Source organism: Lotus japonicus, chromosome 3, assembly GCF_012489685.1.
Source record: "Lotus japonicus ecotype B-129 chromosome 3, LjGifu_v1.2".
NCBI lineage: Eukaryota > Viridiplantae > Streptophyta > Magnoliopsida > Fabales > Fabaceae > Lotus > Lotus japonicus.
The window spans coordinates 66,018,031-66,030,394 of NC_080043.1; the positions used below are offsets into that span (position 1 = coordinate 66,018,031).

General features: G+C 35.3%; 1 protein-coding gene across 1 annotated transcript; it reads left to right on the plus strand.

Moving 5' to 3' along the window:
* Nucleotides 1-1,050: 1,050 nt before the first annotated feature.
* Nucleotides 1,051-6,182, plus strand: LOC130745353 (transcription factor MYB33-like). Its single transcript, XM_057597541.1, has 5 exons — nucleotides 1,051-1,327; nucleotides 1,506-1,597; nucleotides 2,893-3,267; nucleotides 4,175-5,171; nucleotides 5,553-6,182. The coding sequence occupies exons 3-5, from the start codon at nucleotides 2,911-2,913 to the stop codon at nucleotides 5,855-5,857; spliced, it is 1,659 nt and encodes a 552-aa protein (XP_057453524.1). The 5' UTR covers nucleotides 1,051-1,327; nucleotides 1,506-1,597; nucleotides 2,893-2,910; the 3' UTR covers nucleotides 5,858-6,182.
* The last annotated feature ends 6,182 nt before the right edge of the window (nucleotides 6,183-12,364 follow it).

Sequence of the window (12,364 nt, forward strand, 5' to 3'; positions counted from 1 at the left end):
ATTATTTTAAGTTATGAAGAGAGAAATTGAAAGTTTTCAAATAATTATTGATACTTAATAAAATACAGTATTTATAGACTAAATTTCTAGAGATTTTCTAGTCAATTACTAGCTCTAAACAATAAAATCAAAATAAAAAATATTAATTCATCCTAACATATCATATCCTAACAAATTATGTCAATAGGATATATCCTAATAGATATCTCAACACTTCGCATCAAGCTAAAGCCTACATAGATTTAAGCTTGTTATAAATATTATTTTTTATAAAAAAGGAAATTATTTAGGGTCTTGATGAATATCTACATTGAATATGTCAACCTTTCCAATGTCTGCTAAAACCATGGGCAAACAATAGACAACTTTCCATACTTGATATGACCGAGATTATTGCAAGTCTTAACTAATTCTTCTATGGGTTGTCATAGGTTCGGTCGCCATTTGAAGCCTTAAAACCAAAAAACAAAAAATTGAGAATGAAACTTACAGAGACAATGTACTAAGGTTATCTTCAACACCTAATGGTTGTATAGAGTCGGTCAAGATCACTGTAAGAAAAGCATTTTGAACAACGAGATGCAAACTAAGAATCCAATCCACGATGAACAGACTGGTAGGTAGCCTCTAAACTTAGCTATGGTGTTAGTTTGGACATCAGACACTAAAACAATAAACATATTAGCGCTCACATTACACAACGGTTTGAAACGTGAAAACAAAGTCAAATTTTGAGGCAAAAGTGACCATTGATCCAATATAATAGGATTTACTCTTATGGTTTATGAAGAGAGAAATGGGGAGCATTCTTTCAGAAGTACAATATTTATAGAATAGATTTTACTTATTTCTTTTCCTCTTTTTTTTCCACCTCTCTCTTTAATATTTTTTTTAAATACACTCCACTTTTTAATGAATGAAACTAAGAACTCATAAAAGTACAATATAAATAGGGGGATAAAGAGATCTCCCATTTATTGTGCATATTATATTATACTATTATAGTGTACAATTAATTTATAACATTGAGTTAGAAGATCAATTTTGGGTGGGAGTACAAACATTGATTGAACCATGAAGTGAAAGGTGGTGTGTGTGTTACTTGGTGCTAGTACCATTTCTATATCTCTTCTCTCTCATTCTCTTTCTCCCTTCACTTCATTCTTTTCCTCTTCAACACAACACCCTCTCTCTCTCTCTCTCTCTCTCTCTCACACACACACACACACACACACTCGCACACACGCACAATCATCTTCGACATTGGAGTCTTGCTGTGAATTTTCCTCCATGTTCCTCTCTCTCTGAGGATCCTCTTCAACCCACGGTTCGTAATTCCAATTTCAAAACCCATCGAATTTCATTTCTCATCGTTTTCACCTCGTTCTTCCTTCAGATTAGGGTTGTTACTGCAAGAAACACACACTTCGTTTATCGATTTCTGAATTTTGAGCTGGTTTTTCTTGAAACTCACTCGTACTTTTGTTTTGTTTTGTTTTCTTCAGTTTCTGAGCTTGATTGAGCTTCTGATTCAAGCTTCTTCGCAAATTTGAGCTAGTCGGCGTTTTGGAATTTTGCGTGACACCTCTATCTTCAGGTATTGTCTTCTAGCGTTCTTTGTTTTTTCTTCTTGTTATGGTGCTGCTATTTTATTTATTTGGTAGAAATTTTGGGATTGTTAATCATTATTAGGACACTTTGATTTGGCTTTTTGTAATTAATATAGTAATAAATGTGTACTGTACTACTGTATTGTACTTAGTGGGAAAAATGATTTGGTGTTATGTGTATGATTGACCTTCTTGGTATTTTAGGGGTGGAAATTGGGTGATGATTTTTCATGTATTATAATCATGTGTTGACATTTTATTTATTTATATATTTGATTCCGGATTAATAAGCATAATTAGATTTGCACTGTAATGGAATATCATGCTTTATTTCTTTTTATGGGTTTGGAAAATCTGTGTTTTCCGGGTCCAGAGACAAGACAGGCATCATGAGTTACACAGAGTCAAATTTTGTTGAATTAGAAACTTTATTATTGAACTAGATATAAACCCAGGTGCTTAGTTATTTTTGAAATAAAGGACGTTATTTTACATTCAATAGTCAAACTTTGTATGCAAAATTTTCACCCGTTAATGTATGATATTATTTTGGAGAAATGAAATTTATAGAATATACCTCAAAGAGCTACCTATATATCTTTTAAATCGAATTAGTGTGATAACATAATATAAACAGATATTTATATAGAATAGATACTTAAATTAAATAGGGAAGGGGGGAAAAGACTCTCCAAATGGAGTAGAAACAAATTTGTGATTTATTCAAGTCAATCATGAAGAGCAAAACCACCTTTTAATGAAGAAGTATAACAGACAAATTAGATCGATAAACGGACACTTACAACTGAAGGAAACACACAAGCTGATTTGCTAATGTGGCAAAACAATAGCTAAGGTGTCAACGTTATAATTTGTACTGCAAAATTAATATTTTATCATAAATTATAATTAAAAAAATTTTATGTTACATACTCACTACTAACCATCTTTCATCTTTATGAGAGCATGCAGCTGCTTGGCTAATATGTTGCTCCCAGTAATTTTCGTTTCCATTTAAGTGTTGTTGTAATTCTGTTTAGTTTCTGAAGCGTCTTCATAAAGGTCATATATTCTCTTGTTTTCTTTTTTATATGAACCATTTAATATCACTGTGCTATCTTGATGTGGTTTGCTACCCATTTCTCATGAAAAAGAAATATCTGAAAATAAAGGAGTAAAATGAAATTTAGTGGCTGTGAATGCAAATGAAAGACCTTTATTAGTGTTATCTCTGTTTTCTTTCGAATAATCGAAGGCTTTCCCTTGTGAAATGTTTTGGCAGAAACCATATTAACAGAGGATGAGAATGGTGAAGAGTGAGATTGAAGATGAGGTGCTTTCTGACTATCACACTGGGTCACAGTTGAATGATGAGGGTTATGAAGGACGTGTCTGCGGAGTTGTTCTGAAGAAAGGGCCATGGACATCTGCTGAAGATGATATTTTGGTAGATTATGTCAAGAAGCATGGAGAGGGGAACTGGAATGCTATTCAGAAGCACACAGGCCTCTTACGCTGTGGAAAAAGTTGTCGACTGCGGTGGGCTAATCACCTAAGGCCAAATTTAAAGAAAGGTGCTATTACTGCAGAAGAGGAGCGGTTGATTGCCGAGCTTCATGCCAAAATAGGAAACAAATGGGCACGCATGGCTGCACATGTAAGCATATTGTGATTTTTTTGCGGCACATGTAAGCATATTGTGATTTTTTTGTCCTAGCCTTACATATTTAGTTTTGATATTTAGTTATTGTTTTTAGGTTTTTGTGAAATTCTTTGAATTCTATTTGCCATTGATGACGTCAGTGTTATGTCTTCCTTGTGTATTTAGGAAGGAATTTTGATCTAATAAACTTGTTTTCTTCTTTACTTGTTAATTTCCTAATGCATAACGTCACTCATTCAGTTTAAGCATCATTTAATGCTATGTCTCAACATTTACACAGCAAAGAGCTTTACAACATTTGATTTTCTGTTTGCAAGTGATTTGTGACTCGATTGTAACGGATTAGTACAATTGCAAATTAGGTCAGTCATAGTTTTACACAGCAGAGATATAGAATACATCATTGTAACTGTCCCTGGCCAAGAGTTAGAGGGTTGTGTATGTCATATTCTGTTGGATGTTGTGAACTTGTGCTCCTTTACCCAGAGAAAAAGGATTAGTATTTGCATGCCAAAATAGGGAAACAAACAGTTGTATCAAATATAAAGCACATTCAGTTCATAATGGACTAGTGTGCAATGTTCACTTTCAGTATCTATGGTAATCATAGTGAATGATAGTATACAGTATTTTATTCTTTCTTGAGGATGACTTAATTGCAAAGAAAATTATTTTTATTAGTTATCATAGTTTTATAGTAATTTTGAAGGATTTAAATTATTCAGGAAATTTGCCATGAATTATAAGTAAGTGTCTTAGTACTTTTGAATTAAGATATTTCAGGTAATGCCATCATGCATTGCTGAACAAGATTTTATAATTGTGGCAGTCAGTATCTTCTACAGCATTTTGTGCTTGTTTTCTTCATCCATGGTTAATTTCTTTTGTTTGTACTTTGTAGTTGCCTGGTCGTACGGATAATGAGATTAAGAATTTCTGGAACACCCGGATCAAAAGGTGTCAACGTACTGGCTTGCCACTTTATCCTCCTGAAGTGTGTTTACGAGCATCGCAGGAAAGTCAGCATGGCCAAAGCACTGATGGACTTAATGGTGGCAATAGAGTGCATCCTGATTTTTTTCAGAAAAAGAATTATGCGATACACGATGCAATATTCGACAGTTTGAAGGATAACCTGGGAATCTTCCCTTATACGCCTGAGCTTCCTGATATTTCTGTTTATGGCAGTATGCTGAAAGAACTTGATTCCTCTCAGCATTTTAGTTTTGTGCCATCAACTTCATCTTATCATAATCATCTTCAAGAGTCAACAATTCCATCTCTTGATTCTAATGTTATGAACAGAAATGATTTTTATCCATTTGTTCACAGTCGGGATAATACTTATGATAAGATTGCACTATCATTTGGTATGCAATCAGCCCTTGATCCTGGTCCCTCCTCACACAGCTCAATTTGTTACAGCCATTCACTTTCAAATGGCAATTCCTCTGCTTCTAAGCCATCTTCGGAGGCTTTGAAGTTGGAGCTCCCTTCACTCCAATATCCAGAAATTGATTTAGGTAGCTGGGGCACATCTCCCCCACCTCCTTTACTTGAATCAGTTGATGATTTCATTCAGTCTCCCACTCCAATTAGTACTCTGGAGTCATATTGTCCTTCTCCACAAAACAGTGGCCTGCTGGATGCTTTACTTTATGAGGCAAAGACTCTGAGAAGCTCAAAGAACCATTGTTATGAAAAGAGTTCAAATTTATCTACTGCAACACCTGGTGACAAAGCAGACAGCTCTGCTGTCTACATGGACGAGACTGAATGGGAAGACTATTCTGATCCTGTATCTCCATTTGGTGCATCTTCAATATTGAATGAGTGCCCTGCTGTTAGTGCCAATGCAAATTCATTGGATGCGCGGCTACCTGTTCAGACCTTTAATGGTTAGTACCTTTTAGTGTGTGGAAGGATGATCGTTGAAAACATTTCCTCATTCTTATCAATGTTTGCATACTTCTTTGGCATAATCTAAAACTTGTTAATTATCTTGAAGATTTCCTGTTGTAGTTTGTTAGTTTATTAAGTGCCAAATTTTAAAATAATTGTGGAAACATTCTCCTGAAAAGGCTGATGTAACTTTTTTACTTCACAAATCATAGATTTCCTCATGCACATGTTGGTCCTTAAAAATAGTAAAATACTGACTATTCCTTCATAGTACATTTTTCGATGACAGAGTTGGTATATCACGACACCTTTATTTTTTGGTTTTTATGAAAATGCGTGTGTTAGGTATGCCCCTTAACTGTGTAATTCATGTGCAGGCAACATTGTGAAATTAGAGTATGCTGACCAGGTCTGGACCCCTGACAGTGAAAATCAAACCATGTCAATGTTGTATACTCGGCCAGATTTCTTGCTTGCTTCAGAATGGCATGAGCAAGGTTCTGGGCATGTCAAGAGCCAAGCCATCACAACTAATGCTACATCAACTCTTCATGAAGATGATTCAGCGATTGACTACAAACACATGACTGCTGGAACTTCTAAATCAAGTCAGGTATGGGAGCACTGTTCTTGTGCATGGAATAACATGCCTGCAATTTGTCAAGTATCTGATCGTGGTTAAGGAAACTTCTCCGGGATGTGTGATTTCAAACTCTTCTACCAATTACATTCTTGGTGATTTTTTTAGCATCATCAGGGTTAATATATCCTGATTGAAAAAGATTTGATATTGGGTGTGATTTATAGTACTAATACATGGTCAGAGACTCGTGCTTGGTTGTGCTTTTTCATTTTTTGTTCTGTTGTTACATGTATTGTATACCACTATGAATCTTGTGTACACAAATGCTTTTGCAGACTGAGTTCTGATAAATTTGTAGAACATTTTCATTTGAAACTGCATGTAGCTGGATGGATTAAGAATGTCTTGTAATGTTTTTTGCTCATGATCTTAGTTTGAACTGGAACTTAATGGTTGATATGATTCTGGTCGAGATAATCTTGATTTGTCTGAAATTTTGGTAATTTATTACCATATGTTGAAGCGTGGCCAACTTGCGAGTTGCGAAATGGAGACGCTACAACTTGCAAAGTATGACTAGAAGCTTAAAATGTTTTAATTGAAAAAACGCGGTCGTCAAGTCATCTATTTAGCTGGCTCCACCATGTAGTAGTTGCCAACAACTACATGACTCTTTTTTGGTGCAAAGGATAGAAAGCAACTAACTACATGACTCGTCTTGTCTTTTGAATATTAACATTTTTTCAAGGAATAACCGATATAATAGTGACATAGACATGAATCAAATTAATCATATTTGTTTTTATAATAGTAATGTTTATTTTTTGTGTTAATATTTTTTTTTCTTCATCTGTTGTCTAATTTTTTCTCTCGGCATTCCAGTTTGATTCTTTTTAACTTAAATTTTTTTGTGCATGTTGTGGCACCTTAAATTTTTAATGTTTGGTACCTAAAATGATATGAATTAATGGAAAAAGTACGATTTGAACTTAGAGGAAGAGGATGGATGACGATTTGCAAGGTTCAACATGGATGGGGCATAGAGGAAGAGTATCCTGACAAGAAATGAACTTGGATGATTCTCCTAGAGTTGCAAGTTAAAGTTAAGACCTTAGTTTTCACATCGTGGATTGAATAACATAAACAAACTTAAGAAAAAGATGTGATGAGTTCATTGAGTCATTGGACTTAATTTTTTAAAATTGCAACAATGAGTCTTCGTCTTTTCTGAACAAAATAACAAAAATTTAACTTAAAAGACTATATGAGGTACCATACTCAAAAAAAAAATATGGGTATCATAGAATTCATCCATTTTTATTTTGACATACCTTAGTGAGTTATTCGCTACCTTGTTACTGATTTGGTATGTTATAGGATTGTATTAGTGATAAATGATTTTGTTTTGGTTTTGTGTTCGGGTCAGCTTTCGCGCACCTCATCTAATCCTGCTCGCGATGTGTGGCTGCTATTGGCCAAGCATTATTTTAACAACGCCAAGAATCCATCATGGGAGTTCCGATTCGAACCCAAGTTATCCTTGTAGCATAACCTTATGGGAAGGCTTAATCCAGTTTTTGGTCCCCAACCTTTGCTATAAATATGGCTTTAGTCCCTCGTCGGAGTAAAGGTGGAGATTAGTCCCCAGTTTTTGGCAAAATGATTGGTTTTGGTCCTTCCGGCCAGTTGGGTCAACGCCGGAGCTCCGTCTGCTGATGTGGCTCTTGCCACGTCAATTAATGAGCCTCGCTGGATTTTTTTTTCATTTAAATTGTAAAAGAAAAATATAATTAAACCCCTTAATTAAATCTTCATTTGATTAAAATAAAATAAAAAAAACCATTCTTCATCTGGATCATCATCAACATTCCACATAATATCATCTTCATCCACACATCTTTCATCATCATCATTTGTCATCTTTCATAGACCCACGTTCTTCTTCTTCTTACCCGCCAACACCCACACCCAGATCTACAACCTCTACCACCATCAAATGCCCACCAACACCAGACTTGAGTTTTCCCCCTCCCCCTGGCCCCTGGGTTTCGATTTGCCTCAGCTTGGTGGTGTTTCTAGGTTTGTCATTCTAAAAACCCAGAAATTCATCTTCCCAACCCTAGCCCCAAACCATACCCAAGAACCGAGAAACCCCTCAACCAACCAGAAGACCTCGATAAAATCATGTCAAGAATCAGAATTCAGAACCGACAAAACACAAAGGTTGCTATTGTTGTTGTTGTTCCTCCTGCAAACAGGTTCCTTGTACAGACCAAGGATGAAATAGGGACATCTCATTTGGTTATCATAAGAAAACCCATTCTCTTCTGATTCTACCCAAAGTGCAGTGTCGTGTATTTTTTTATTTTTGAGGGTTCTGGAGTTGTTATGTCATGATGTTTGGTTGTAGTTGGGTTTTTAAAATTGGGGATTAGGGTTTCATGGAAATTGGGGGTTAGGGTTGTTCAGAAATTTATCTGAATTCAAAAGCTTCCAGATTCCAAACAGAAGATGAAGATGAAAGATGAGTTTCTGGGTTTGGTTGTTAGAGGATTAAGGTGATAATGAAAAAAAGAAAGATTTTTAGTAGGGTTAATTGTGTTTTAATTTATTTTTTTAAATTAAAAAAATCCACCTAGGCTCATTAATTGACGTGGCAATGTCACATCAGCTGGCGGAGCTCCGACGTTGATCCAACCGGTCGGAAGGACCAAAGCCAATCATTTTGCAAAAAACTGGGGACCAACCCCTACCTTTACTCCGGCGAGGGACTAAAGTCATGTTTATGATAAAGGTTGGGGACCAAAACTGGATTAAGCCTTAGGAGAATTGTTATTCAGACCCCCCACATCTATTTGTACTCAAAACAATTCCAGAAATCCAAAAAAACCTCTGTCGAACGCACTTTGAAAGTGCGACCCCTAACACACTTTGTCTCACTTTCAAAATGAGACAGTGAGACAGGTGTCTCACTTTGAAAGTGCGTTAGGGTCGCACTTTCAACGTGCGATAGGTTGCATAAAAAAAAGAAAAAAGGTTCTAAAAACGAACTGTAATCAATAAGGGCATTTTAGTATTTTTGCATTTTAAGGGAGGTTGGAATAGATGTGGGAGGGATCTGAATAACAATTCCCTAACCTTATACCAATAGCCCAAGACGCTTGGTTAGTGATACGAGATTTACGAACTCTTACATAAAAGAATTACATTGCCATTATTCTCATAGGTTTTTCACGTGTATACGAATCAAATTTCTATACTTTGAGGCTCGTCATCAAGTTTATTCATATACACAACTTCAAATAATACGCATTTGAAACTTTAGGGTAAAATTATCTTAGTTTTAGGTTAGTCCGTAAGATTTTAACATTTATCATGAATTATTATTTTTTGAAAACACATTAAAATATTACTGACACCTAAGCTAGGATAATTTTACCACATATAAAATTTGGGTGATTTAGATAATCCTTTTAAAACTAATTTATTTCTATTCTCTTTTCTGGACTGCACTCTCTTTGGTAACAGCCTAACAGGTCTCAACACTTTACAAGCCCTCCATTGAAATCTTTCTAATATATTTAGTAATGCACTGCGATCATGAAACTATCGATCTTTTTACTTGAAATCATTTTCTTTTAAGACTTCATTTGTAATAATAAATTAAACTTTCGCACTTAATCAAATATGGAAGTTTCCATATCAACACAAGCAATTATAAACTTCTATCCAATACGAGCACGACAAAAGTAGTATTGAAAAATACAAATCGCCATTTTGAAGATAGATAAATGTGACTTAATTCCTAACTTTGAAAAATTATGATCAATTTTAGCCTTAATACATCAGAAGACCCCTGAAATTGTAAAGGGAATCAGTTACAGGGCTTGTAAAATTTTCGCATCAAATTGGGTCTGTAAGAAATATTTTTTAATTCAATTAAGGTCAAATGCTGCCAGACCTCAATTTTTATCCTAGTCATCAATTACACGTGGCGCTTTTATAATTTTTTTTAATTCCAACTCAATTATTTAATCAGGAAAAATAATTTTAGTCTTGTTAATTTTCCGATGCAACAAAAAAAAAAGAAAAAATAATTTTAAAAAACTTAATAAAAACCTAATCTAATAATCCCTTAACTAAACAATCTAAAAATCTAACTAATAAACTAATCTAGTAATCTAACCGAATCTAATTATAACCAATCCCTAATTAAAACCTTTCATCCCCAAATTGAACATTCATCTTCTTCCAACCCCCAGAGATCTAGCATCTAGTCACATACAACAACAAAACCTAAACAAAAAATAGAGAACAATCAAAGCTCATTCATGGCTCATGAACATTTCTCTCTCTGGGATTTTCTTCTCCTTTTCCTCTGTTTTTCTTTTTCTTTTTCTTTCTCAGAACACAAACAAAAAAAATGGCTGCAACAACAGAGAACAATCAAGGCTCATTCATGAGTCGAATAAGCATTCTAAGCATCAAGGAGGCATGAGGATTTGTGGTGGTGGCTGGCTGGTGGGTAAACCACCACCGTCCAGCAAGAGCAAAGGGGATTTTGAGTCGGGCCCTAGGTCATCCTGGGCGCGCGGGTTGGACGCCGGATATGGCTGGAGCAAGCAGATCTGAACGCGCCAGAGGGACAGAAGGGCGACGCGGGGGCGTGCGAGCAAGACGAAGGCTGGAGCGACCAGTGGTGCACTCGGGCGGCGCGGATCGCTGGTCACACGCGGGCACAGGTGAGAAGAGCGGCCGAGGATCAGGGTGTAGGCCGTGTTTGGTTTGCGCTTCCTGGTATGAATGATGGGTTAGAGGAGGAGGAGGAAGAGAGAAGAGGAGGTGGTGGTGGTTCTGGATTGCTGGGTTTGATGGAAGAAGAGGAAGTGGAAGATGAACATAATGAAGATGAAGATGTGGGTGGAAAATAAATTTTGGGGTTAGATGAGTTAATTAGGGCTTGATTGATTTAATTAAGGATTAATATTGATTTTCAATTAATTATAACATGTGGCATTATTTAGATTTTAAAAAAAATAAAAATGTCACGTGGAATTGCTGACTAGGATAAAATTGAAGTCTGGCAGCATTTATCCTTAATTGAATTAAAAAAGTTCTTTTAGGGACCCAATTTGATACGAAAATTTTACAGACCCTGGAACTGATTCCCTTTACAATTTCAGGGGCCTTCTGATGTATTAAGCCTAAATTTTATACACTGATGGTGTAAAGTTTTTTTTGCCATAGTAAGTCTATCAAATTTTAAGAATGTGAGAAAATCTGTTTTTTATTTAATTTAATTTCTTGACATAGTACATCTTTAAAATTTGATTGGTGGACAATGAATTTTTTTTTTGCACTTTCAAATTTCAATGCATCATAACCAAGTAGGTTGGTGTAGTGGTTCAGCACTTCATCCTTTAAGCAAGTGGTTGGGAGTTCAAATCCCAACTCTTGCAAATAGAAAAAGCTCCTTGGTCAGCCCCCTACCGCTTATTGCGCTGACCGTGGGGCGAGAGATTAGTCTCACGGCTGTCGGGTGTGAGAATACCTTGGTCAAAGACAAAAAAAAAAAAAAAAATTCAATGCATCATTCTTTTTCTCAATTTGTAATTGATTCTGTCATCCAGCATTTTTTATGTTTCATAGATCATCTATACTAATTACCCATCTCTACTAATCTGTCTCCATGTCCATAAACAAAATGTTCACTTCAGCCACGGTTGGTGATTAAAATTGACTCATGAACATTACAATTAATTGAGAAATTCAATATTCTCTTGAAATTCCTAGGTTTGAGCATAACCTTTGCTGTCTCGCAATATTTTCATATATGTTCAGGACTCATTTATAATCCACTTTCTGTACATGGAAATAGCCCTGCAAATGAAGAATCTTTCGTGATATAGTTTTTTACTCACATGTGCTTTTTGATTGCTTATAGAATATAATAAACAATCAACCATAAATCAATAATTAATTTCATGTACATATTGAATACTTGGGGCAGAAGGCACCAATCTAATGTGTTAAGGATATCACCCAAAAGTAAATTAAAAAAATTGTGGATTTGGGAGCGCGGCCCAAAAATATTTCTCTAATTTTTAGGGTGAGTTCGATGAGCTTAATCTAAGTATGGTGTGTGTTCTAAAAATCTTAAAATATTAGACCTAAAATATCCAATGATATAAACCATTCTAGTCTCCTTAGACTATTTCATGTGGAACTTGTTTTTATTTCAACTCTCCCCTCAAACGTCAAAAGTCGACTATGTGGGCTTATGCTATAATTAATTTTTTGGTTCCTTTTTTTTCATTCTTTTTGTAACTTTTTTTACTTCTTTCTCTTACGGCTTTATTTTTTATCATAGGTTGCGAGAATATTTGGACTTTGATATCACTTGTTGGACTTGAAAGAGTTGACCTATAATGTTTCTATAGCTTAGGATAAGTGGAGTGGGCTTAGTATGCGTGTGGTGTGTGCTCCAACAACCTTAAACCTATTATACCTAAAATACTTAGTGTTAGAGGCAATCATAGTCTCTTTAATCAATTGAACTTGTTTTTCTTTAAACAAAAGTACATCGCCTAGAATGCTGAAGCCTGA